This window comes from Passer domesticus, chromosome 4, assembly GCF_036417665.1.
Source record: "Passer domesticus isolate bPasDom1 chromosome 4, bPasDom1.hap1, whole genome shotgun sequence".
NCBI classification, from domain to species: domain Eukaryota; kingdom Metazoa; phylum Chordata; class Aves; order Passeriformes; family Passeridae; genus Passer; species Passer domesticus.
In genome coordinates this window covers 13,486,936-13,511,824 of record NC_087477.1, presented here as the reverse complement: position 1 = coordinate 13,511,824, position 24,889 = coordinate 13,486,936, and the positions used below count along the sequence as shown (strand labels likewise).

The following is a 24,889-nucleotide window of genomic DNA, read 5'->3' as shown; positions in this document are numbered from 1 at the left end:
TGATGTCTAGCTGGAGTAATGCAGCTGTATGTGCTAAAACACAAGCTGGCTTTATGTTTTAAAAGTAAAATAAGCCAAATTCTATGCTGAGCAATGGTGTTTACCAGTTACTTTTCACAAATTTTCACCATAGCCTTTATTCCATTCAGACACGTTACCTAGGTTTCATGCCAATGTCAGCAGTGCAAATATTTCCATTAAAACTGAGAACTAGAAAGAGTTACAAAATTGACTTTTTGTGTTTCTCAAATGTTATCAAAACACAGTGTGTTTTTCTAATGTTACAAATACTGCGGGGAAGGAACAAAAACTCATTATCAAGTGAGAAATTAATGAAAGCTTTTCTGCTGGAACAAAGTCTGCATATTTGACATTAGCCTTTTTAATTTCTTCATATTTCAAATACAATTTGAAATATGAAGAAATTCTCTGTGCTGAGAATCTGAAAACAGTTGTGGGCATGCACACCTGAATAATGTTTGTCTTCTCTAGTAGGAAGCAAACCTGTCTTTTGACAACCGATGAGGTTTATTTGCTGTGTACTTGTTTTTGTGGAATTAAAAGTCCTTTTCTCGTACCAGGTTTTGATTCCCATCCTGTGCAGTAAAAAGCAAGGATGTGTTTGTGGAAACAAAGAGTGAAAAAGCCATGTGAGACAAGATGTACAACTGCTGCAGGAAGAAATTAATCTGGCAGATGAACAAACTGGTTCTGACTCTGCTGGAATCAAGAATCCAGTCAGTAAAAGGATGCCTGGAGTGAGTGCTGGGACTGTGGGCTCAGCCTGGTGCTCCCTGGTTGTTTTTGTGCTCCCTCATGACTAGGGATCCTTTTCATCCCTGGCACGGTGGTTTCCAGGTTGTTTTGACTATTGTGCTTTCAAGTCTGCTTTAGACCCTTCAAGTACGAGCTTATGAAATTCATAGTAGGTTTCAAAGCATGGCAGGGAGAAATAGTGCTGAATTTTCTCCCTCTGAAAGGCTTATCAAAAAGGAAATGAAAACCTATGGTTGCCAATCTGTGCGTTGATTTCTGAAATGACTGCAAACCAGACTGGTTCTACTGCAGCTAACTCTTCCCAGCTGTTGTTGCACATTCCAAATTTTATGAGTATTTTTGCTGGCAACAGGAAATATTTTCAAGTCTTTGCAGGATAAGGCATCCATTTATTTTACATAAAATGTTTTGTTTATCTTTTCTTATTATTCTGCATGTGGAAATCTTGCTGGCGCTTCCAGAATGAAAATTCGCAATTGCGGTTACAGAGAGTTAAAAATATCCAGTTTCCTAAGTGTTCTATTAGATCTGCTGTTTAAAAATCAAATTGGATTTCAAAATTCTGTGCTGTTGTAGCTGCTTTTCTGGGAGAGAGATGCTAAAGCCAATCTATATTATGTCTGTGCTGATTAAGAATCCTGACTTGAGTGCAGAAGGGAAAGAAGCCATTATTAATACATGTCTGTTACAAAAATGCAGCAAAACAATACTAAATATATATTGCCTATTTCAGTGAGAGGTAATCTGTAGTATTATAATCCAAATTTATTCGGTACCTGTTGTGTCCTCCTGTTGTTGGACTTGGACATTTCAGGCTTTGTCCCAGATAATTGCATATGTTAATTGCTGATCTGGAAACAGTGTGTTTATAAGCCACAGTTTATAGATAAAAGATCTTTGTACAGAGTTTTCTGGATCCACTCTGAAGTTGGGTTCAGTTCATTTATTTCACCAGTTTCATGGTGGCTTATCAATTATGAATGAGAGTAGAGCTGTCTTTGGGTTTATTTGCTTTCCTCTCTATTTTCTTTGTTTCTTTCACCAGTAGAAAAATTCCTGTTGTGCTTTTACTGAGCCTGGAATCTTCCAAGAATCTTCTCAAGAGAATCTTCTTGAGAATCTTCTCAAGGTCAAGTGTAGCAGAGGGTCTTGTGGCTGCAGCAGAAATGTCCCTGTGCCACAAGGCTCTTCAGGTGGCTTTGTTCCTTCCCAGATTTTATTTCTAGAGACTTTTCAAGTTTGGATTTTTCACTCCACTCTAATACTACCAGAAATGCGGCAAGACAGTTACTATCCCAAAGTCGTGTTTAAAGAAAAGTTGACAATACTTCACAAGACAGAGATGTTCTAGAGTTTGGTTTTTTTAATTGACGAAGATGTGGACCATTTACCAAAATATTTTTGGTGGTAGATAGTATATGTTACCCAAAAATGTGATTTTTTTTTATTTGAAAGGTATTTATAATGCAATAAGTTCAGCAAATGATTTGGAAGCAAAGAAAAAATTTGGAAAATGATGAACAAAAATAGGAGAGGGGAGGTCACTTTCCCTGCTCTTGAGCTAATGTAGGTGTCAGCAGAAAAATGCTTTTGTGGGCAGATGAACTATTTTTGGGTGAAGAGTGGGCTCAGCAAACCCAAGGTGTGTTTGGAAGAACATCTGGATAGCATTTTGTCCCCCAAGTCTATTTTGTTGCTGACACTGTGGAGTGAAAGGGTTTTCATCACACAACCAATAACTCCAGGAAAGCTTTTCAATCCTACTGTCTGAGAATCAGCTCAGGTTTGTGCTCTGTTCCTCCAGAGCAGTGTCTCAAAGCACAGCAATTGTGAACTTGTTCTTTATGGGCAAATTTATCTACATCATGTACACATTTTCTACATGACCTTCATCTTCCAGAGCTTATTCTTTTTAAAATTATTACTATTTTCTAAACTGAAGTGAGCTCCTGGTGCACAGCAGAGGTGTCTCTCTTCCCTCTGATCCCCCTTCCTATTTTACACAACAAGAAAATTTCTCCCATTAGCTGAAATGATCAGATAGTGTAAGTTAGGTCGTCTCAAGCACCTGTGCAGGCAGCAATGACACCACCACAGCTTTTGGGGAGAGCATTCATTGAGGAAGAGGATGTAAAAATCATCTCTGGTTGCTGTGGGCGGTGGCTCCGGACACCACTGTGTCCCAAAGCCAGGGGTGCTGTACCACCCCCAGGCTTGGCTCTGGAATAAACAGTGATCCAGAGACCGTTCTTGCTCTTCACTCTCAGAGTTGCCTATTGAGACAGGGAGTTAATTAAAAATGAAGGCACTCATTGCTTTGGCTTAGATTGCAAGTGACTCTAAGATCAAATATGCTACGGCTGTTCGCAGTACGATGTGTGAAGGAAGGACCTGTTTGAAAGCAGAAGAGACAGTGTAGCCATTTCCCTTGAATAATTTGGGGGTTTCTGCTTTTGTTAGAATGACTCATCCTGCTACTCACTGTGGGAGTGTTAATTGCCACGTAGTAAGAGCAATGTCACCTTCTTCAGGTGAATGTGAGAGAGTCAGGCTGGTACGTGCAGTAATTTTTGTTGAAGGAAGTGTCAGCTATTAAATATGGTCTCTTGCAGTGTGTTTCCAAAATGGAGCTCACTATTGAGCAGCACGTTCTGATGTTAAGCTCATTTTTTTGTTTAGGACTCATCATAGGTTTGATTATTAAGTATAATTTACTTGTAAATTGTTAAAGATCTCGAGTAACTTCTGACTGTCCAGTGTAACCTGGAAAGCAGGAACAACATTTGTTTCATGCTGTTTAAGAATTCTGGCCTAAAATCATTTATGGTTTAAAGATTATTCAATCAAGGTAAAAAACTACAGAGAAATGACATGCCATTGTTTTACACTGTAATTTGCAGGAGAGATAAACTTCCAGGCTGCTGTGGGAGGTTATTTTATGATTACCCACTCCAGCATGCATTTTAAGATCATCATGGTACGTAAAAGCACTTAAATGTGATTAAATGCTTTGCTGAATTGAAAGATCACTGAATGTGGTGCTTGGCTGAGGACAGAGCAAAAGGGTCATCTGAAACTCAATTTCTCCTGTGTCATTTGCCAGAACAGCTCAGAGCAGCCTCAGGACTGGGAAGGATCTCTTGTTGACCTTGGATGACCAAGGCACATCCACAGAAAATCCCAGCACAGCCTGAGCGTGAGCTTGTCTTCAGTCTAGCACTGAGGACCTGAACAGCTCTGTGCAGAGTGTCTTCTTAGTGTCTCACAAAGAGAGCATCTTATAACTCCTCATTTTTTTCTAGTGTTGTGGAAGTGGTTATTTTAAAAATATGTTTTTACAAACTGCAATACCTGTGGGTGAAAATAAAAAGCAAGCGCCTCCTATTTTTTAAATGTGTATTTCATTAAGTACATATTGGTACAGTTCCAAAGAGAATATTTTTCTAACAGGATGGGTTTTCAGTAGAAAAATGTCAGCTTGACAAACCAAGGTATTCTTTTACAGTAAGGGAAGAACAAATTCTTTGTTAAATGTTACTCCAGTTTTTGTTGCTAAATATATAGACATGCAGTTGTTCTCTTGAAGTTGAAGGAAGTGTTTTTTCACTCAAGGCAAGAAACTGTCCCAGATATTTAACTATGACACTTCAAAATGGAACATTGTGGCAGGAAAAAATGGGGTGCACGGAGATGGCAGTATAGTGAGGCATAGAATTTGAAGCTGTTTAGGGGGCAAGGATTGTTCAAGGTCGCAGTGCTTTGTGATTCTTCCTTGGGTCTGAAGAAACAGGACTGTGGGACAGCTTGAAGGAATCTGTCATGTAACAGTAATAAAAATAATAATAATTGAAAATAAAACCTTGTGAAGAGCAGTAAAATCTTCTAAGAGATCATGACTTAGCAGAATGTCCCCATGGCTGCGCTGAGCTCTGTGCTCCCAGTGACCACTGCATGAATCATTTCCTTGTCTTGTGGGTGGACTCAAACTGCTGCTCTGTTCTGTGCTCATCCTCCTCTCTGGCCTTCACAAAATCAGTTTGTGGTGAGATACGCTTGGCTATGGCTCTGTGGCATTGGTGTATGGGGCATGTGGACAGGACAGCTTCAGAGCTGCTCCTGGAGTGCCAAGGGTTGGCTCTGGTGGTGCTTGCCAACAGCCAAAGGATCTGGTGTCAGTGCTGGATTAAGTCAGAAGAGCTTGTGGTTTGTCTTGCCTGTGGAATATATATTTTCAGTTAATTAACCTTTTCTTTCGCTTCTAAAGTAATTCTTGCAAGCCCTTTCCTGTTTTGAACAACTTCCTAATGATGGGTTTGACATTTGCTACCCAAGAGATGAGATCACTGAAATGGCAGGGGCTGTCAAATCAGGAGATGTGACTCTCTGATCCCATCTCATATTTGAGTCCTTACTAATTGTACATATATACCTGTACACACACACTTCAGAACTACACTGGAAGGAGTTAGTGGAGAGTGCAGAGTTAGGAGAGGCTTTTGCAGCCTCTGTTTGACCCAGTCGTGTCCCAGCATCACCATACAGGCTTCAATTGCACATGCCCCTAATACTTTTTCCAAAGGTCCTGCTGCATTTGATGGACAAACTAATGATACACATTTAATGAACAGCTACTCCACAGCTTGTTTCCCACTCGTTGCTCGATTTGTGGCTCCAGGCCTTATTTAGAACATGTTGTTTAAACATCTCTTTGAAGACAGAATTATTAGTCCCTTGGGGCTCATCTATCGTGCTCATCAAAGTCCTATCCAGTGTGTGGAAAATAATTAATTCAGTTTCATTATGTTTCTGTTAGGTGAAGAGACACAGTTATTCCTGTTCAGTGGATGGAATGCTGAAAGACAGGGAGAAAAATACTCAAAAGCTTTGAGTGTTTTGACCCCTAGTTGAAGAAAACAGGGATTTTTTTTTTTTTTTCAAGTTAGTGTGTTTCATCTCATTGATCCCAGGTCAAAACTGTCCTTTCGACTATGATTATCCCTGAGCCTTTTTAACCCTTGGAGGAAAAGATGGATGAGAAGCATCCACAGATGGACGAGAAGCATCCACAAAATGAGAAACTTTGTGTGAGCAGCTTGTTTTTAAGCACCTGTCTTGTATGAAGCATGAGGAGGGGACAGATGGAGCAGCATGGGCGCTGTTATCTGCTGTGCTGATGGGTTGCTCTGGCTGTGAAGACAATGTCCCATTCCTTGTCCTACACCATGTATGCCAATCTCTCTGAATCTATCTGCAAATCAGGCAGCAGATGCCCTTGCTCTGAATCCTCTGTGGGTTCCGTGGTGTGGCCATCTCAGCCCTGAGAGCCAGCTGCCTCTGGTGAAGTAACAGATGCAAAATTATAGGGTGAGAGTATATAAAACATCAATACAGGTACAACTAAAGTTACACGGGTGCCTTTGCTTGTTAGTTTTCCTTGCTTCTGGAACAGTAGACAACTATCTGTTGACCTTTTCCTCCCTGGTTTTGGAGAATGTTAGGTTTAGGAAGCACTGACTCTTCTGTCCATCTCCCCTTTTTCAACCTTGAGGGTAATTTCTCTGCCCCTCCTGTGCCACTAGGACCATTCCCAGATTCAGTCCTGTTCTTGCCAAAAGTGTTGGCAATCCTGTTACCCTCTTTGTGTTTTTTGATCCAAAATACGTGGATATAAAACCTTTAATAGCTAAAGTCTTTCAGAGGAGCATTTCAAATTCGTCTTGAGACAGTATCAAAAACCTTAAATTCAAGAGATGGAAATTAGATCAGAATATTTAACAGGAGAAGGAACACGGGTCCTAGCGAGGGAAGGTTCTATGTAGGAATCATAACAAACAGCCACAGCTGTAGTAATGGCAACCTTAGAGGCTTGTTTGAGTGCTTGGCAAAAAAAGCTATTAGTTTTGTTACATTCTGCTGAAAATGTGATGCATTTCTTTTGCAGTTTGTCTATGCTAAATAATACAAATGCTGTATTTTATCAACCCATGACACAAAGCTCTTTTCTAGCTTTCCTTTCTATTACAACTGTTTTCAGATTTCTTTTCTGGTAGTCTTTTCTGTGCCAGATGAACACAAGAAAAAGTGTCAATTTCTTCACTCCAAAATAAAATATAAATTAACAGTTATCAGAAGGAAAATAATTGAAGGCATAAGAGAAGAATGCTTTGAGCTAGAAAGTCTCCCTGGCAAGTGTCTGGTTACTATGGCAATCGCCGCGGAGCACATGACCAGCATGAGAATTGCAGGGGCCTTGAGAGCCTTTTCTCTCGCCCAAGTTTGATGTCCTCTCAGCAGAGGTGTTCCGTGAGGTCACATCCCCACAATCCTGGCTCCCAGATGGATGGATAACGCAAGCGATCAATTCGCAGCTCCCACCGGGCAGAAAATGGCGCGTTCACTTCATGGATTTTAATTTGTTTGATCTACAGCACACCACAGCTGAGGGCAGGGATTTCTTCTCCCTTGTCCAGCGTGTTTTAAATCTACCTTTTGACTACTGGTTTGTGTAGCACTGGTGGCTGTCGTGTTCTGTGGAGCACTTGGAGCTAGGCAGGCAGCCCCACCTCTGCAGAACTTGGCTGACAATTTTAATGTGGAAGTACAGTAGAATCCCAGCAACTCTGAGGTGTTAATATCGAAGGACAAAGTGATGTAGTGTTTCATTAAAATAACCCATTGTTTTAAAGCCAATTTTTTATTTTCACATTTGCTCCCTGTGTCCAGTGAGTGTAGTGGCTTGGCCTCAGTAATGGGGAAAAAATAGAGGACACTCTTTCGAGAAAGAAAAGAATGCAAAATTTGCATTCTGCATGACTTAACTTTCTGCTGGGTATTTGGATAGGTAGCCTCTGATTCCTTCCAGTGCATGGCACTGCTGATTTGACTTTCATCACTGTTTAAAGGCTGTTGAGAATTCCGCTAAAACATGTTAAATATTGATAGTTCCTTGCTGCTTTCATGGAATGATGCTTTTCTAGAGGACAGCAACAACAAGAAATAGAGCTAAGTTATTAAATATATATATTTTAAAAACATATACAAGTAGTTAACAGTATCAAACTCAGTTGTTAAATTTTCATTGATTTGGAAATATTTACCTTTGAAAGAAGAACCTTTTCTGTACCCCACACTTTCAGTATGACTGTACATTGCCAGCTGTGTCAGATGTGACTGATGATGACAGGGTACTACTGCCTATTGTCCTTTACACAAGGACGCAGAGACATCCTCTTTGTTTGGAGGTTGCTACCAGCAACAGATACTCCTGCGAGGACATGAGTCACCCAAGTGTGTGTGGCACAGAAATATTTGCTCTCCTTGTGCTGTGTGGGAACCAGTGACATCAGGTGTTGGTGCTGTGCAGGTGTCGGGGCTCCATCCCCTGGGACGCCCTCCAGCCGGACACAGGAAGAGGGGCTCAGCTCCTCCTGCTGTCCAAGGCACAGGTGCTGAACTGAAGAGTTCTGAGGAGCTATTTTCCTCAGAAATAAGGAGTAAAATTGGAGCTGGGATTCCCAGTTTATTGTATTCCTACTGGTTTTGCTTTTCAAACATGGTTTGTTAAAACAATGGAAGGACATATCAGATGTATTTCCTAGAAGTTGGCTGCCTGTTTTTTGGCCATCCTGCTGTCCTGAGATGATTAAATACCAAGTAAATCATGGCTGTGTAATAGAAATCCAGATTAAATAAACATCACCTTGTTTTGTGTTTTAGATTCAAACTCTATAACATTCCAGTACTACTTAAACACTTTTTCTACAAGGACAAGGATGAGGGGGAACAGCTTTAAACTGACAGAGTGCGGGGTTACATTGAGTATTAGTAGGAAATTATTCCGAGAGTGGTGAGGCTCTGGCTCAGGAGATTGCCCAGAGAAGCTGTGGTTGCCCCATCTTTGGAAACATCCAAGGCCAGGCTGGATGGGGCTTGAAGCAACCTGGGCTAGTGGAAAGTGTCTCTGCCCAAGACAGGGGGATTGGAACAAGATGGTCTGTAAGAAATCTGTGATTTTTATGGAGGAATCTACTTATTAGTAATTTATATTTGTCCTTTATATATATATAGGGGGAAATAAATAGGGAGCAGTGTGTAAGAATGCTTCTTTGGGTGATGAATGTTACTTTACTTCATCATCAGAAAAGTAATTGTTCAGATTTTTAAATGTAATTAAATCGATGCACAGTTTACCTCTTTGCTGTTGCAGCTCAGTTTAATGACTCAGTGGTAAGCCATGGGCAGCTTTTTCACCCTCCTGTGCTTTGCTCTGTTGTTGCTCTCTTATCAGGGTGGGCCAGATGGCAGCTGAGGTTCAGCTCAAGGTAACCAGCAGAAACTCCTGCAGTGGTGGGTCGATAAAATCCCACATGATTATCTGTGGTGCACTGCTGAGTAGACACAGAGCACTTACCACACGTGGTATTTAGAGGGGGCTTTATTATAAACATTGGAGTGACTGGGAGGACGTAGGTGTCACCGTTTTAAACAGTGACAGTATCTGCAATTACTCAGCTGGAATAGCTGAGTATTTTAATGCTTTTAACCTCTACTGTTAGGTGACAAATGCAGAGGGTTTGCTTTTAGGACAGGCCAAGTGGAGAAGGGTCTCTGGAGATCACAGTCCAATCCTTGTCTTGGATCAGGGTCAGCCGGGGCATGTTGCTTGGGACCCTGCCTCTTGAAGTGTTGAGTATCTCCAAGGATTAAGAATTCCTAGTCTAGCTAGGCAATATGTTTCTTTACTTTTAAAGTGTTTCTTTACTTGCATTTCAATTTGTACTTGTTGCTGGCTACCACTGAGAAGAGCCTGTCTTGGTCTTTTCTCTCTCCCATTTGTATTTGACACACTGATAAGATACCCCTGGTCTTCAGTTTCCAGAATGTGAATATGGGAGTGTCCTAACTTGCTGACAACACCGTTTCAATTTTTTTAAATATATAGGTAGTACAGGTGCAGAATGTGAAGTAGGGTCTGGATGTAGAAAGACTATGTGGTTCAACCAGAACATAAAGTGCTAACTTTCATTGTGTGAATTCTGGCCATTACAACAAACATCTTAATGGATCTGCTGCTGTTAAATTCAGCAGGAATGGAGCTGGTCTAGTAAGATTAAATTTTTAATTTAACTCCCCTTTGCCTCAGGTTTACATGACAACCCGAGGAATAAGTTTGGGAGCGAGGGTCTGGGAAGTACCCAAGCAAAACTGGGCAAGGAAGCCCCTCTGACTGAGCACACCCAGCGAGTTAAAGGCATTCCTGTGGTACCACTGCTCAGTGCTGGTGTACTGCAGGAAGCTTCTGCCAGTGCTTCAGAGAGAATGGCCAGCACGCTGCTCAAGGACCTGCAGGGAGCTGCTTCACACCTCTGCAGCGTTTCTTTGCAGCTTTGTAAAGTAAATTTAATCTGTGTGGAAACGCCCCTGATGGAAACTGTCTTTAGGGAGGTAATTGTGTGTTGTTAACGTGTTACGTGAGGCTGGGGTTCAGATGTGGGGGGGATTGAGGTGAGCTAAGCGGCTGGGTTTAGGGGTAATGAATACATCCTGGGAACAACATAACTGATGGGATAGATCTGTGGGAAGTCTCCACACACTAATCCACCTGCTCACCTAAATCCTCATCCATGGGGGCTGCCCCATGATAAAACACCAGCCCTTGCTCCTGGTTCTGTGGGTTCACAGATACGGTTTGGAGATCTGATATCCCCTTTATAAGCTGATCAGGTATGTGTCTGCAGCCCTGTGTCAAGTGAGTTAAAAATTATTTTCTGTGTAATTCCATGGGTTGTAAGTTTATGTCCACCGATTTTTTTTTTCCCAGCTAATAAATTTTGTGAAGGAAATGGAATATGCATGCTATAATTTTTTTTCCCTAACTGCTATCAAATTAGTATTAATGCCTTCAGCATTTCTGAATATTTAGGACTTGCTTGGCTCTTTGGGCATTTCTGAGGCAGTTTGTGTGGTTCTTAGGGCTGATTTTGTGCTGTTGTTAGACCTGTTGTCAGTTGACACCTGCTGTGTCTCCCTGGCTGGTTAGGTGAGGTTGTTTTGATTTCATGCTGGATTTCTGGGACTGTGGGAAATGAAGAGTACTGCTGTGTTGTTGCTGAGCAAGAGCATTGGTTTTCTTTGTCTGCACCTAAAGCTGCACTGCCAAAGGTGAATGCCCAGGATTTGGGGAGAGGAGCTAAGAGCAGTTCAGGTTAATGAGGCTGTCATCCTTCAGCAAACTTGTACGTGTGAATTTGGGGTGGATTTGTAGCTGGAATACTTGTCACAACAGGCTTTTCCAGCATTCTGTTTGTGGAGACTGTCACACTGCACCCTTGATTCACCAGGGAGCCCTGATAGAAAAGATGGAAAGGTCAGGTGAGAAAGGTGGATGGAAATTGGAAATCCCCAAGCTGTGTCTGTCTCACTCCTCCCTCACACCTTCCAGCCTGCACTTAGCACTGCCTGCCTCCCTGGAGTGCTGCCCTTTTGCTCCTCACAGTGACTCCCAGAGAATCCTTCCTTTCACCAGGCATCAAGCCTTCCGTCATTTAAGTCTCTCGGGAAAATCTGCTAATTTCCTGGCTATCATGGAAGTCTCCAGTAATCCTGTTTCCTTGTTTTTTTCAGCCTGAAGACTAAAAGTAAATATAGAAATAAAAATATAATAAGAAAGCCCGTCTCTAGGGACAGAGGGACCAGTGATGAATTTGGCAGAGTGAGGTAGTTTATTTTTCATCCCCTTTACATCACTGCAATATCACCTGATCTCTTGGTTTTCAGAGCCACCATGCATGATTGTTAGTGACGAGAACCATCGTGTATCGTTGAAGTCTACTTTGTCTTTACACTCAGAAATATCAGTGGTTTAATTTTTTTAATAGTGCAAGAAACATTGTAAGAAGAAAAGACACAATACATAATTGACACATACCTCAGCAATGTGCTTAACCCAAGAATCACTTGTTGGGAAATAATTAAACAAATGTCAGGCAAAGAGTGTGAATGGCTTAGTTTGGTACGAGAAAGGGCTGGGCAGGGGGATGAATTTGTGCAAAATTTGACTAAAATGAGAAATGGGAGATGACCTCTCTCTTTAAAACCAGCAGCTGTGTTTGTGAGTTAAAAGAATAGCTGCATCTCCACAGGTTCCCCAGATGAATTCCGTGGATGTCTGACACTGATAACAAATGACTGTTGTACGTCCTCCCCAAAATCCTTGCTGTGACTGTGACTGCAGCTCTAATTATGGCATAACAGATGCAGTGTTGTATAGCACCCGCCTTCTTCGAGATCTGTAGCTCCCCTTACTTCTACATGAGTTTTCTCATTTTAGTCCAGGATTTACTACTGCTCGCAGTAACAAAGAAGTCGCGCTCAAAGTAAGGAAAAGAAAAAGAGGTTTTGAGGTTGCTACACTGCTGGCATTGTTGTTGTGCTGCAGATGTTCGTTGTGTTTGCAGACAGCGCGATTGTGGGAGAGTGAATTCATGCCTCACTGCGTCCTTTCCACTTTCTCCAGCCTCTCCTCTGCTGAGTAAGCAGTTAAAGGGAGTGTTTTTCTTTTGTTTGAGAAGGAGGGCGAGTTACTTGGGCTGTTTTATTCAGTTGGAAGTGGAATAGTGTAGTTTTTTTTTTTTTTTTTTCCTTTTTAAAGCGTTCATCAGAAGAAATAGAAGAATACATTAACGTGTGAATGTTGCTGTGTTGTTCTTCCAGCCCAAGGAAGAGGTGATTTATTTTAGCTATATGAACGAACTCCTTGCGTGCCTGTGCCAATCATGCTGCTTTGGTAGTGACAGTGAATCGTCTCTTGGGTGTCACACTTGTGGCCAAATACCTCGCTCACCGATGGGTTTGGCGACAAGGAAGGTGCGCGAGCAGCGTCTCCTGCCGCAGGGAAGTGCCTGGAAGCGTCCGAGGCCAGACGGGGCAGGTTGTCCTAACCTAGCGCAGGGTGTCTCTACCCATGGCAGGGAGCTGGAACTAGGAGATGAGCTTTGGGAGCCTTTCCCAGCCCCAGCCACTCCGCGATTCCAGCCGCTTTTCTCCGCCGGAGCATCCCCCGTCCCCGCCCCGCCGCCGCCGCTGCGCCCGCCCCCGGCCCTGCCCCGGCGGTGCCACCCTGCGCCGGCTGGGCGCGGAGCCTGCATGGCACGGCACGGCACGGCACGGCCCTGCCGCCCGCCAGCATGAACGAGGAGGCGGCCCAGAGGAGCGACGGCGGCGAGAAGTGCAACGGGGGCAGCCAGCGCAGGAAGAGACCCAAGAAGGTGCGAGCGAGCCGGGCGGGAGCGGCGCCGGGGTCCCGCAGCCGCGGGGATGCCGCTGCCCTGCCTCCGCGGGCGGGGGGCTCTCCCTGCCTCTTTCCGTGCGGGATCGGTGGCGTGGCCATAACCCAGGCGGTTTTCTGTGGTTTTTGTTCTATTGAAGTTGGTGTGGCTCGGCAGTGGATGCTGCTCAGCAGCGCAGGTTTCCCTCGGCTGCCCTTTAAGAGAGCGGGTGGTTTGTTTTGACAGAAGGTGGTATTGGCTCGTGTGCTGCCACACATCCCTTTTCCTTCGAGCCGGAGAAGGTGGAGGCTTACAAACCTTTGGCTTGTTTTTCTGGAGATGTTTCTTAAGGTCATATTGTAAACAGCCATAGAGAGATCCATTGCTGGCTATTGTACCATCCGTGGTAATTCGGTGATGCTAATGACAAAAACCTGGGTGAAAATGTGATTTTTGTCCAGCCACACCCAATTGCCAGGGCACTTTCTCTGTGTGTCCAATCTCTCTGTCACAAACGGCTGATTTTCAAGGTATAGCTTGCCGTGCCTGCTGCTTCAACCCCACGCTTGAGGTAATCTGTTTTTAATGGCTTTAATTGCAGGCAGCTATTTATTTCTGTTTGGGCTTTCTCTCCCCTTTAGGAGGAGAGATGCCTGTGGTGCTGCATAATTATGACATAAACGGGTTTACCCTTATGCTCCCCTCCCCTTCTTTTATGTCAGTTGCTATAACCTGAGTTACCACACTGAAATGTGGGGGACTGCTTACAGGATGAAGAGGAATTCTTTAATCCATACACAGCGTACACGGATGAATTCTTCAGTCCCTCATTTTGCATAGAATTTCCATTTTAACCAACGCTGTTCATGAGCAAGACAAATTGTTACAGATTGTAATAACATGCAGACAAGTGTTCGGGGACTTCTGCATGGGGTTGGACCCGGTGAAGAAAAGCTCCTGTGCAATAGGTGACATTGTTGGTCCCTTTTTATCACAGAGGGAAGGTTTGTACCTGCAACCACAAGGGAATGGGGGAATCCAGTCTAAACGAGAATTTGAACAAAAACATCCTCATCCCACCCCACTGTGCTTGGAATGTCACCTGGATCCCCACACAGCGGGAGATTTTATATCTCGGCCTTATATTTGAGCAGAATCTAGTAGGAAAGAGGATACCTGCTTTGTCTCGGCTCTGGATTTGAAAGGTTTATTTAAGGGAAATCCATATAAGGAAGCAAGAATGAAAAGATTAAATGTATAGCCAACATTTTAATTGGACTGTTGGGTTATCTGGAAACAATATAATATATTAGGAGAGAGGTTTTGAAGTTCTGAGGAGTCAAAGTGGTTGTTTGGATTGCTTCTTTTTCAATATCTCTGTTTGTGCTTTCTTTTCCCCCCCATTGTTTTCCAAGTAAAGTAGCCCACAGCCTTTCAAGGTTGCTACAACGGCCAAATGAATGCTTGGAAAGCATCTCTTGCATTGAGTTTCCATATTCACAGTCTTCCAACAGCTGATTCATCTTCATTTTTCAAAAGTGTAATAAATGCTTGAGTATCTTCTTTTACATCTATCAGTCCTTACAACTAGAAAATATTAATGGGGCATTTTCAGTTGACAAATATTAAGCAAAAAAAAAATTGTTAATCACTGAGTTTGCATGCACTAGGTGTTTGTGGCTCAGGTCTGGTTTTAGATAAGCTCTCACCAATCTTCACCCTTAGTGACTTCTTGAGGAAATACAGCTGCCTTTGGTATTTCTTTTAAAATTCTGCAAATTATTTTCTGAAAACATCAAAACTGGTAACTTTCTTGATGAGGGAGATAGACCCTGGAATAGCCAAGAGTACAAGAATTCCAGGTTGAATTCCTCTGTGTTTTGACGAGGTAGGCACAGTTTATTTTGGGAAGGGAGACAAAAGTGCCCTGTGCAAGAGCTCCAAAATCCCAAGTAATGTAGCCTGTTTTCAGGTCCTGAACTACTTTTGCTGAACAAAGCTGCATTGCACCAGCCAATATGCCCTCTATCTGTTCTGCGGAAGTTGATCCCTTTTGTGTGGATAATGAAATATTAATTGAGCTCGATGAGTTTGATCTATGTATTGGGAGAGACAGAGAGCGGCTCTTCTCGGATACAGCATTCAGCTGGATCTTCTGTGTTCCAGGAGGGTGTCCTAGCCAGGAAGCCAAGTATGACTTTCTCTAATTTTCAGCTGTATCCTCTTTTTTATTACTTTTTTTTTTTCTTTTTAAATGTGTGTACGCTTTAAAATAAGAAGGCTTCAGTTTTGTCCTCAAACAGGATGGGAAAAATCAAAATTTTCTTAGAATGGGGAAAATTACTACCTATGCAGAGCCAAATTTAATCTTCGTGGTGATGGTTGTGGCTTTGTGTGTTCTTGCAAAAGTGGGCTGCATCAATATGTTTGTTAATCCAATGGTAGGGTTGTGTCCAATTTTTCTGTGGTGTTTTGCCCCTGTGATAACCTGGGATATGATCAAATTTGTGTTCTTGGAAAGAAAGTCCGTGTTCACTCAGTTCTAGTATTGGAGCGCAGAGGATGCAGTCGTGGACAGAGCTCGTTCTCTGGTTGCTGTAACTTCATGGAGACTGGTGTTGAAGGGGTAATGCAGTGAGTGATCTGGAATTTGTAATATATTAGTGCTTTCCTTCTGCCTTTTGCCAATTCTGTGGCAAAGGGCTCAAGTGCAAAATTCCTAGCATTCCTATAAAGGATGTTTTTTCCTTCTAGATTGTTTCAGATGAAAACCAACTACTGTTGGTTATCATGTGAAATAGGAAGCATGTTCCTATATCTGGTATTGGAAGCACTGATGGCAAAGGGGCTTCTAGGAGTCAGAAGCTCTTCCTGAACTTACAGGTTGTTCATAAATCACACTGTTGATGGATCAATGCAGAAATAATCCATTGTGGCTTATTGTGGAATTCCAGTCTTGTTACTTATATTGCTGATTCTTTAAGGAAAATTAAAATCTTGGAATCAGACCCATAGTGGAAAAGACTTGGAGGAAGTCATAATGTTGATTTAAAGGAACAAAAATAACACTTCCTTTTCTAATCTAATCATAATCTCGTCTTTTAAATAAAATTGGTTGCATTATGTGAAGTACTTCCAGTGGAAGCTCTATGCTTGCTAATGGAATAGTTACAGTGTACAAGCTAATCCTTTTAATTAATTTCAATTACTTAAGGCTTTTTATTCCATGCATAAGGTAATTGAGACCCATTTTGGAATACGAGTGTCATGTTGGTCACTTCTGTTCAAGAACAAGGATCCCAATGTAAACAAAACATGCAGAGAGGGATTGCCAGAAGAGTGAACCTGTCCTACGAAGAATCCAGAGGAACTTGGCTTTAGTGTGCTCAGGCAAAGGCAACCTGAGGGGAAAAGGAAATGAGGCTCCTCTGCAGCCTGCTAATAGGTTTAATCAGATAAAAAGCCAAGAGAAACTTAATTATGTATGAGATATGATTTCTCTAACATACCACTGGATTGGATTCAGCTCCTTCGAGGAGGTCCCTCTTGCTCCCATATTTCTGTGCTTTCCTCTGTGTCATTTACAGTGTCATAATAATATTACACAGCACTCTAATTGGTGGTAAATGTGGCTCCTTAAGTATTTTAAAGTGCTTGTTTACCTAGTAATTTCACTCTTGCAACTACCAAATTTTGTAGAAAATTGAATGCCGTCAAAAGAAGGGCTTGAACCAGTGACCATCTCTCCTGAAATTGATGTGGGGACTGGTAGGACAGCAGTTCCAGTCCCCTCTGGGCGGTGTTTGCCTGAATTGCCCTCATTCCATGCTTGCAAAGTCCCCCTGTGCCTTCTCTAGTTGCTGCTCTTTGCCCCACTCTGCTGTGATTACTGGTGACAGAGAAATAGCTGTGGCCACCCTGCTCTTGGCTATGCTGTGGGGTGATCCAACCAGAATGAGACCAGAGTGCCCCCTGAGAGAGATCACATCCTCCAGCTTTAGAGGAAAGAAGGTTTTCTGCAGTCAATAAGCAGTAAATTGAACAGGCAGAAAAGAGCTAATGAGAGAAACCACAGGCTTTTCTTTCTTTCAGCAGTAGATAGCTAAAAGACTTTATCACAAAGGACAAGTGGTAGTTTCAAGCTAAACCAACTCACTGGTGTTCAGTATTGCTAATTTTACTGGTAACACAGCTGCTGTAAGGCTGGAAATTCTTATTCTTCTTTCAGCTGTGGGAGAGAACTGAAACTGCTTTGCTTTCAAAAAAGCTATAATCCAATTTACATTAAAGTAAACAGGCAGATACATGGTTCTAGAATTTGCTCTGTAAAGAAGAGAATACATAGAGAAAAAAAATAAACTTGTTTTTAAGTCACAGACAGGTTTGCTAAGAATGCTAATGGTCAAACCATTTGTGTTGCTAAATGTCCGCCCTGTGCTTTAACATGGTTTGCACTAGCATGAATCTGATGCAACTCCACTGCTATTCTTGCGTTATTGAAATCAGGATTTGCTTGTTCCCTTTGCCTTTTATTCCTATCACGAGTCTTCCAGCACATTTTGTGCCAGGTGTAAAACTAAGATTGTAGCTGCAAGTGCTTTGCTGTATTTAGCTCTAGTTGCTATGTTTGGTGGTAACAACCCAAAAGTGATGTGTACTTCTCCCACTATGGGATAGATTGTCCCACCTCTGTGTCCTCGGTTGCATCAGCTAACACTCCGTGCTCCCATCACAACAGCTCCATGGTGAGTGACACTCTGGAGAAATAATTTCCATTTTTTTACTTAGAGCAACAAAACAGGGAAAATAATGCTGTGTGCTAGAGCTGAACATCTGAACTCTAGAGCATTTTGTGGCTTTGTGGTTGTTTTTAGGCATCATAAAGTGCGTAGGACAGAGAGTGCACATGGTCTGGGCCCCATGGCTGAGCCTGGCTTTTCTAGGTCTCTGTGTTCCAGTGTTAACAGGGTCACCTCAGCCGTTACTCTGCTCTACAGGATTGATGCAATGAACAAGTCCTAGGCCTAACACAACCACTTGGAAGGTTGAATTTGTTAATTGTGGCCTTTAAAGGTAAAATACATATATTGTTTTAAAAGTGTTCTTGTTTTTATAACAGACTAATAGGGATCTGCAAAGGGATGGAGTTGTGGTGTATCAGCAGATTTGTGCCAGTGCTGCGTTTCAAGATTAAATCTGTGAAGATAACAAGGAGGAAATGATTTGGATCAGTGGTGACTCTTGCAGGGAATGGTGTGCCTTGTTGAGCCTGCATCTGCATGTTCTGGGCTCCCGATTTATCCTGCTCAGCTCTTGCTCATTTTCACCAATGTTTGGCAAACATCAAGTGAGTCAGAGAAGCCAAGTCCCTTCTTCCCCAGCCAGCTTCCCTTTCTCCCCGTGGGGTGCCTGGGGCTCTCAAGTACTGCACATATTGTATCATGCTCGCGCATCTCGCAGCCTTGTCACCGTTCCTGCGGTGACAGGGGCTGGGCTGGGCTTAAAGCCACCTGTCCTGCCTCTCTGGGGACACTGGGGCCACACTGGAGGCAGCCACATGCTCCCTCTGCCTCCCTCTCTTACCTGCCTGTCCTGTCGGAGCCGCTGTGTTTTCACGGTGCTGTGTCCCTGTCTGCACTGGCCATGCTGTGTTGGTGCTTTTGATGACATGTCTGGCTAGGGACATTTTTTCACTCTACAAATTGAGACTGACATATGCAGCACGTAGATATTTAGGTTAGACACTGGGAGCCCTGGAGCTTTGAAATGCAAGGAACAGAGGGAGGCCAAAAAATACTAAGATGGCCAGAGGCTTTTCCATTCTCATTTATTTTCAGGAATTAATTATTTCAGAATCTTTCCTAGCTGATTAAGTCGGCTTCTTTTGTCTTGGTGACAGAAATTGCTGAGCTGAAAATTTGAACTTCCTGTCATTATGCCTCCACTGTGTAGGAATAATACAGTATTTCTCTTTTCAGTAGAAATTTGCAGTACTGTTATTCATTCAGTGGGATCCTAGCAGTTTTAATTTTCTCATTTATTTCTAATTCATTTAACTGTTCTCTGGCACCAAATACAGGAGGGAAAAATATTAAAAAAGTAGATGCAGATGGACCAATGTTTAAGGCTCCCTCAGACCAGTTTGTAAAATTGCGTGAGAGAGATGATGAATTACTTCTGGTCAGTTTTGATAAAAAAAAAATCATAGATTAAAGGACATTAATTGATTGTCAAATTAATCTTTCTCTATTTTAAATACAAATTTGGAAGATGGAAAATGTAGTATTACATCTTTACCTTTTACACAAAAAAGGCAGCGTGTCCTTTCGGGCATTGCGAGTCAGTGTGGGAATTGATTTCTCTTCTTCCAGCCTTCTTGAAATGAAAATGTTCCTGGGGCATGCAGCAGTTTAAGGAGAGCAAATGTAGACACCAACCCACGTTATCTCACCTCTTCTGTGCTCCTTCCAGCTGGCTGCACTTGGGTTACAAGCAGGTACACAATTTGTAACCTACTTCTCTTTTCTCTGGGTTTAGCTCTCACTCACACACACACACCAATTTAGCCCATGAATGAAGTGCTCTCTGGGGAGTAGGATCAGCTCCCAAGGAAAGGATAGAGTAAATGGCAGTAATTGCACTTGGAAGTGATTTTCTAGGTTAAACAGTGTATAGGTTTCTGCCACAAGCTGAGTGGTTGGGAAGGGATTGGTTGCTTTTGTTTGTTTCCTTCAGGCTTGGCTGCCGTGCACTTATATTACTCTGTAGTACTGGATCTCAGCAAGCAGAGCGTATGGATTTCAATTGGCACCAGGAATGCACAGATTCCTGCAACAGTACAGCTTCATGATCAATTAAATCTGCTAATTACTCCACTCCTAGGGTTCCATTATAAGGCAGGGTTTGAAGTGTGTGTCAGCATAGTGGAGGCAGCAAAGAGCATTGGTGGTGGTTTTGAAGTACGCAGATGGAAGTGGGAACTGGTGTTTATAAACAATTTACACCTTTCTATAGGATAACAATTCTAAACCTTGTCTCTTCCTGTATTAAAAATTGTGCTGCTTCCCTGTCATCGAAAGCCTCTGCTAGTCCTCCATTTTAAAACATTTTAGGAGTCTAATACATCTGGCAGCGTTCAGCATCAGAGAGCAGATGTCAACATACAAATGTCAAGAAACAGTGGCACTTATTCATGGCATGAGCCACTGGAAACCTCATCTGCCTGTGCTGGTGAGGACATTGGTATGATCTAATCAGAAAGAGAATGAATGGGCATAAACACCAGGAGAAGGAGGCCCTGGGATGTGTGTGTGTGCACCCTTGGGTGTGTGGTGTGGTGCTGTGTCCCGGCCTGTTGTGTTTTTTCCCCGGGCATGGCAACGGAGCACAGCGGGCTCCAGTCTGTGCTGGAGGTCAGCGTGGGTTTGAGCCCTGCCAGCTGCCTCAGCTGAGGAGCTGTGCTCTTGTTGCTGTGCACCTCTGACAGAGCAGAGAGGGGTGAAGATCAGAAACAGAAGCTCTGGAATGGGCACAGATTTTCCAATCAGTCTGTGATTCATGCTCATTAGCTTTGAAACACTGAAGAAAGGCGCTTTATGAGCTGGCATTTCCATTTGTGCTTTGACTGCTTTGCCCAGGCTGAAGACAGAACTACGACTGCAGCATTCGTGAAAACAACGGGAAGAGAAAGATGGAAACGTGTTCTGTGCCTTGTCTAAAGGTCACTGCCCTGGTTAGAGATCACAGCCTCCCACTCAGCCCTTGGATCTACTGTTGGCCTCTTATTTGGTGTGAAATACAAGTCAAATGGGTCAAGTGCAGGGTAATTTTGTTTGGTAACTGTAGGTGCACAGTTTGTGGTAGTTTGGGGTGGGGCTGTGGCTGAGCCCATCCCCAATGGGCCACGGCTGTGCAGCACAGGTGACTGATATTAAAGGTGACAGCCATGGGGTGCCCAGGGGCACTGACCAATCCCCGAGGGAGCAGAGGGCACGCAGGTGCAGTGCATCAACACGAGGGTACAAAAGGTTGGGCTAAAGAGCAAGAACCAGCAGATGCTTGCAGCTTTCTGAAGTGGCATGGTGTTGCTGTGCATGGGCAGATGCCTGAAGCTTTCTGAAATTGTGTGGTGATATTCCCTGTATCGGGGCTGTCTCAACTGCGACTTGTGCTGCAGCAGGTAAGGATTGCCTTTGGAGGTGGGGGGAAGGTGTGACTGTTCCTTCCTGTACTTTGTGCTCCCCACCTGAAAGACAGGCCAGGCTTTTGTTGTTGCGTTCATTCGGAATTAATCTCTTGTAGTAGTGCAGGAGGTGTTTCTCAAGGAAGCCATGGCCCTTGCAGAGCTTGCAGCCACTGCAGTTGTGTTTGGAGGTGTAAGTGCATGCGGGCTTGTGGTTCATTGTATGTGGTGCTGTGTGTTCCTAAGCGCCTCTCTCCCTGCTGCTCATCAGCAGAACTGCTTTTTGCACAGCCACATCCCCAACAGAAGCAGCAGGCGATGGCTTTCAGTTGGAAAACAGCTGCCAGGAGCTCATTATGCACTAATGTACAATTTCAGGTTCAAGACTGCTCTTTTGCAGAAGGATCTTACGAGTGTGGCCCATTCCAAATGTGGTTGACAGCAATTAGGATAGTGATGCACAGCATGCCTTTCCTAGAAATCATTGTAAAGACCAGGTTATGCCTCTGAACAGAAATAGTACGGATTGCACTTATACAGCGCTTCTGTATATGGTATCCCAACTTCTTTCTGTGATTGAGGAAAAAAGTCCAGCTGGAAATCTCTTCTGCACATTGTAGTTTCATCTAAATGGAAACCAGATGCATTTAAAAAACCCAAACCAAACAATTACTGAATGTAAGTGGTAGATAGAGTTAAAGTAATTCACCTTTTTGATAGAATCCAAGTGATGAAGATATGGTTACAAACTGGTAAGGGAAGCTGCATGTGTTGGATGTTGATGCTGGAGCCCAAAGTTAAGGGATGATTCACATGGGAAGGCACATTTGAGCTGGGCTTCTGTTTTCTCTTGCTCCTCTCTCGCTCCTCTCTCGCTCCTCTCCTCCTACCTGTCCTCTTGGAAGGATTAATGTGATGATGAATTTTATTTTATTTTGTTTTTCCCAAAGGAGGGAACAACCAGTTAAGCTTTTACTGAAACTTTCTGAGCAAATAGATATGGCTGATCTCCCCAAAATAAAAGCTCTAGTTAATACAAAGGAAATTGAATGCCTCAGATTCTAGTCTTAAAATCCTCCAAAGTCTTACAGTCTCCAAACGTGTCGTCGGTTAAGAGCAAAATGCAGCTGTGGCATTTGTAATTGCATTTAGAAATACTTTCTGGAGGTGATCAGGTTATGGGTTTGGGTCTCAGTGTTCCAAGCCTGGGGCCACAGTTAGACAAATGGTGTGAGGCAACGCTGCCGCCACGTGAATGTTCTTTCTGGGAAACAGAGTAAGAAATTCATCTGGGTTTGAGCTCCCCTCTTCTGCCCTATACAGGATACAGGGTGGGAAGGGATGGAAATGAGCAGCTGGGAGCTTAGAGAAGGTGAGGCTGATTTTTTTTGTGAGGGTTTCAGTGCTTGACTAGATCATCAGGGAGAGGTTTTTTTCACTATTATGTACTTATCAAACCCCTTTATTGGCACAGCTTGAAAAGCAGGTAATTATTTAGTGGGGTTTTTTCCTGAAAATGTCTGAAATGTAATTTGCAGGAACATGAAATGAGAGAGTGATTTACATTGCTGTAGTGCTTGGTGAGATTGGGCTGCTGTTCTGATGGTGGTGATATTAATATGAACTCATTTTCTCAAACAGCATTTTTCATTATTGCAGCTAATGTGCTTTACAGGAGAAAATTGGTGTCACTGCAGGCAGTTGCTTTGCAGTGGTTTGCCTGGGCCAGCCTCAGGTGCAAGTGCCAAAACAAGGCTGAGGATCCAGCCTTGATCCTCAGCTCTTCTGCATCTCTCCTACTGTTGGAGACCTTATCCAGGGGCCTTTATGCCTCACATCCCTTCTTTTTAAAACACTAGCTCTTTTCTGTCCCCTTCCTGCCCTTTACTTTTCACCCAAAGACCTCCTGAGCCCAAAGTTTTTTCTCAGAGGTTACTCCAAGTATTCAGGTGCTCAGTCGGGTTGGATGTGCCATGGAAAGTGGACCCTTACCTTAGCTATGTTCAAATGAAACCCACAGCTAATTTTTAGAGCCTCAGTCAAAGCTTGCTGAACTTTATGGAAGGATTCTATGAACTTCAGTAATTTTGACTGCTTTTTAATGGCTTTGAAATTCATAACAGCAGGAACAAGTTGAATATTTTCTTGTTTACTTTTGACGTTTATGGCTACACAAATAGTTGAATTAGGACTGGTTTTCAATACTTAGAGATTAGATTGATAAATTCTGAGTCCAGGTGTTTAATCCTTCTCTGGAAATTCTTTTCTTATTACCTAATAAAATTGCTGCCTGGATTTATTGTTGTAGTAATGACAGCCATTATTCTATATTGGTGTTTGTGGAAAACATGTTATGCTATCAGTCTGTGTCCCAGTGTGTGCCATAAAATCCAGCAGATACCCGTGGAAACAGGCAGCTTCTTCTCTTCCTGAAACATTTCAATTCACCTTTAAATTCTAAAGGCAGTTCTCAGCTCTGACCTACTGCATCTCAGCAGTAAGGATTGGGTAAGTCTGTCACATACTGCCTTCAGGTGGTGAAATGTATAGGTGGATTATTCCAGGTGGCATTACAGCAGTTTCTTTTGGAGAGAGTTATTTTCACTGATTTTTAAATTTTTTTTTTCTAACATTCAGAGTTCTGTTTCTCTGGTTTCGTACAAGCCTCCCAGTACTGTTGGAAATTGGAATGATTTTTTGGCAATCAGTTTGTGTCATTGTTTCCAAAATACAAAGTGAAGTTCCTCTTTATTGAGCTTGAATCTGAAGGCTCTGGCACTGCCCTGTTAGATCAGAAAAAGCCCCCAGGCTGTGGCAGGTTTGGAGGGTGATTTCACCCAGGCTGTTGCACTGTTCTGCACTGTTGGAAGCCTTGCTCGGTTTTGCTGTGCAGGCAGTGCAGCCTTGAGGGTGATCTCAGAGGTGGCACATCCACGCAGTGCTCCAAGGACAGCACGGAGAGTACATTAATTGTGCCATGGCTGGGAACAGTGGCGCTTGTGACATATTTCTGAGTGCAGGAGTCATGTCGAGGGTAAGGATGATGTCATTGGACGCATGTGCTGACAGAGAATGTAGTTAAGATTTACTTATTGTCACATGTTTTTGGTGTCCAGAATTTCAATCTCCTGTTGGCTGTGGCTGAGAGCAGTGGGGCAGGCAGTCATTAGCACGAAAGGAGTGTGGAGAAGATGAGCTCCAGAGCTGCACATGCACAGTGAGCTGCTGGTACAGGAGAACTGCAAACCAAATTCCAGGTGCAGAAAACCCCCGCAAATAACAGCAGGGATTATTAGGGGTTTATTATTTTTTCATTACTTTTTGTATTACAAGGTATTTCAGGAGAGAGGTGAAAGAAATAGGCTTTCTTTACGTTGGTCTCATTCAATCTCTATTAAAGTTGATCTGAATCTTTAAGATTGGCATTAAAGGTTCAAATGGTTGCTGAAGCCCTTTGTCCACTCCAGCCACTGTCACTTCATGCAGTGCCCAGTGGATTTTTTTCTTAGGTCGTTAAATGCCTTCCATGTATCTGTCTCCTCAAATAAAGAACTATTTCTTCAGCTGTCCTAAATCAAGAAATGTTTTGGTAGCTTCTGGGAACTTATTAACTGCAGGGATTTCACAACCGGATTGCTGACACTTAGTATAGTTGCAATGAAAT

General features: G+C 43.0%; 1 protein-coding gene across 18 annotated transcripts in view; it reads left to right on the top strand.

The window, feature by feature from the left end:
• ANK2 (ankyrin 2) overlaps positions 1–24,889 on the top strand; it is a 277,110-nt gene that overhangs the window by 76,707 nt on the left and 175,514 nt on the right. For 6 of the 18 annotated variants that reach the window (XM_064416077.1, XM_064416081.1, XM_064416104.1 and 3 more), the window contains exon 1: positions 12,885–13,043. The exons of 4 other annotated variants lie outside the window; for them this stretch is intronic. In XM_064416077.1, the coding sequence (XP_064272147.1) occupies positions 12,963–13,043 (81 nt within the window). In that variant the 5' untranslated portion in view covers positions 12,885–12,962. Of the gene's footprint in view, positions 1–12,884; positions 13,044–24,889 lie in introns of those variants that run through there. 8 more of the 18 variants (XM_064416101.1, XM_064416099.1, XM_064416096.1 and 5 more) reach the window with 2 other exon arrangements.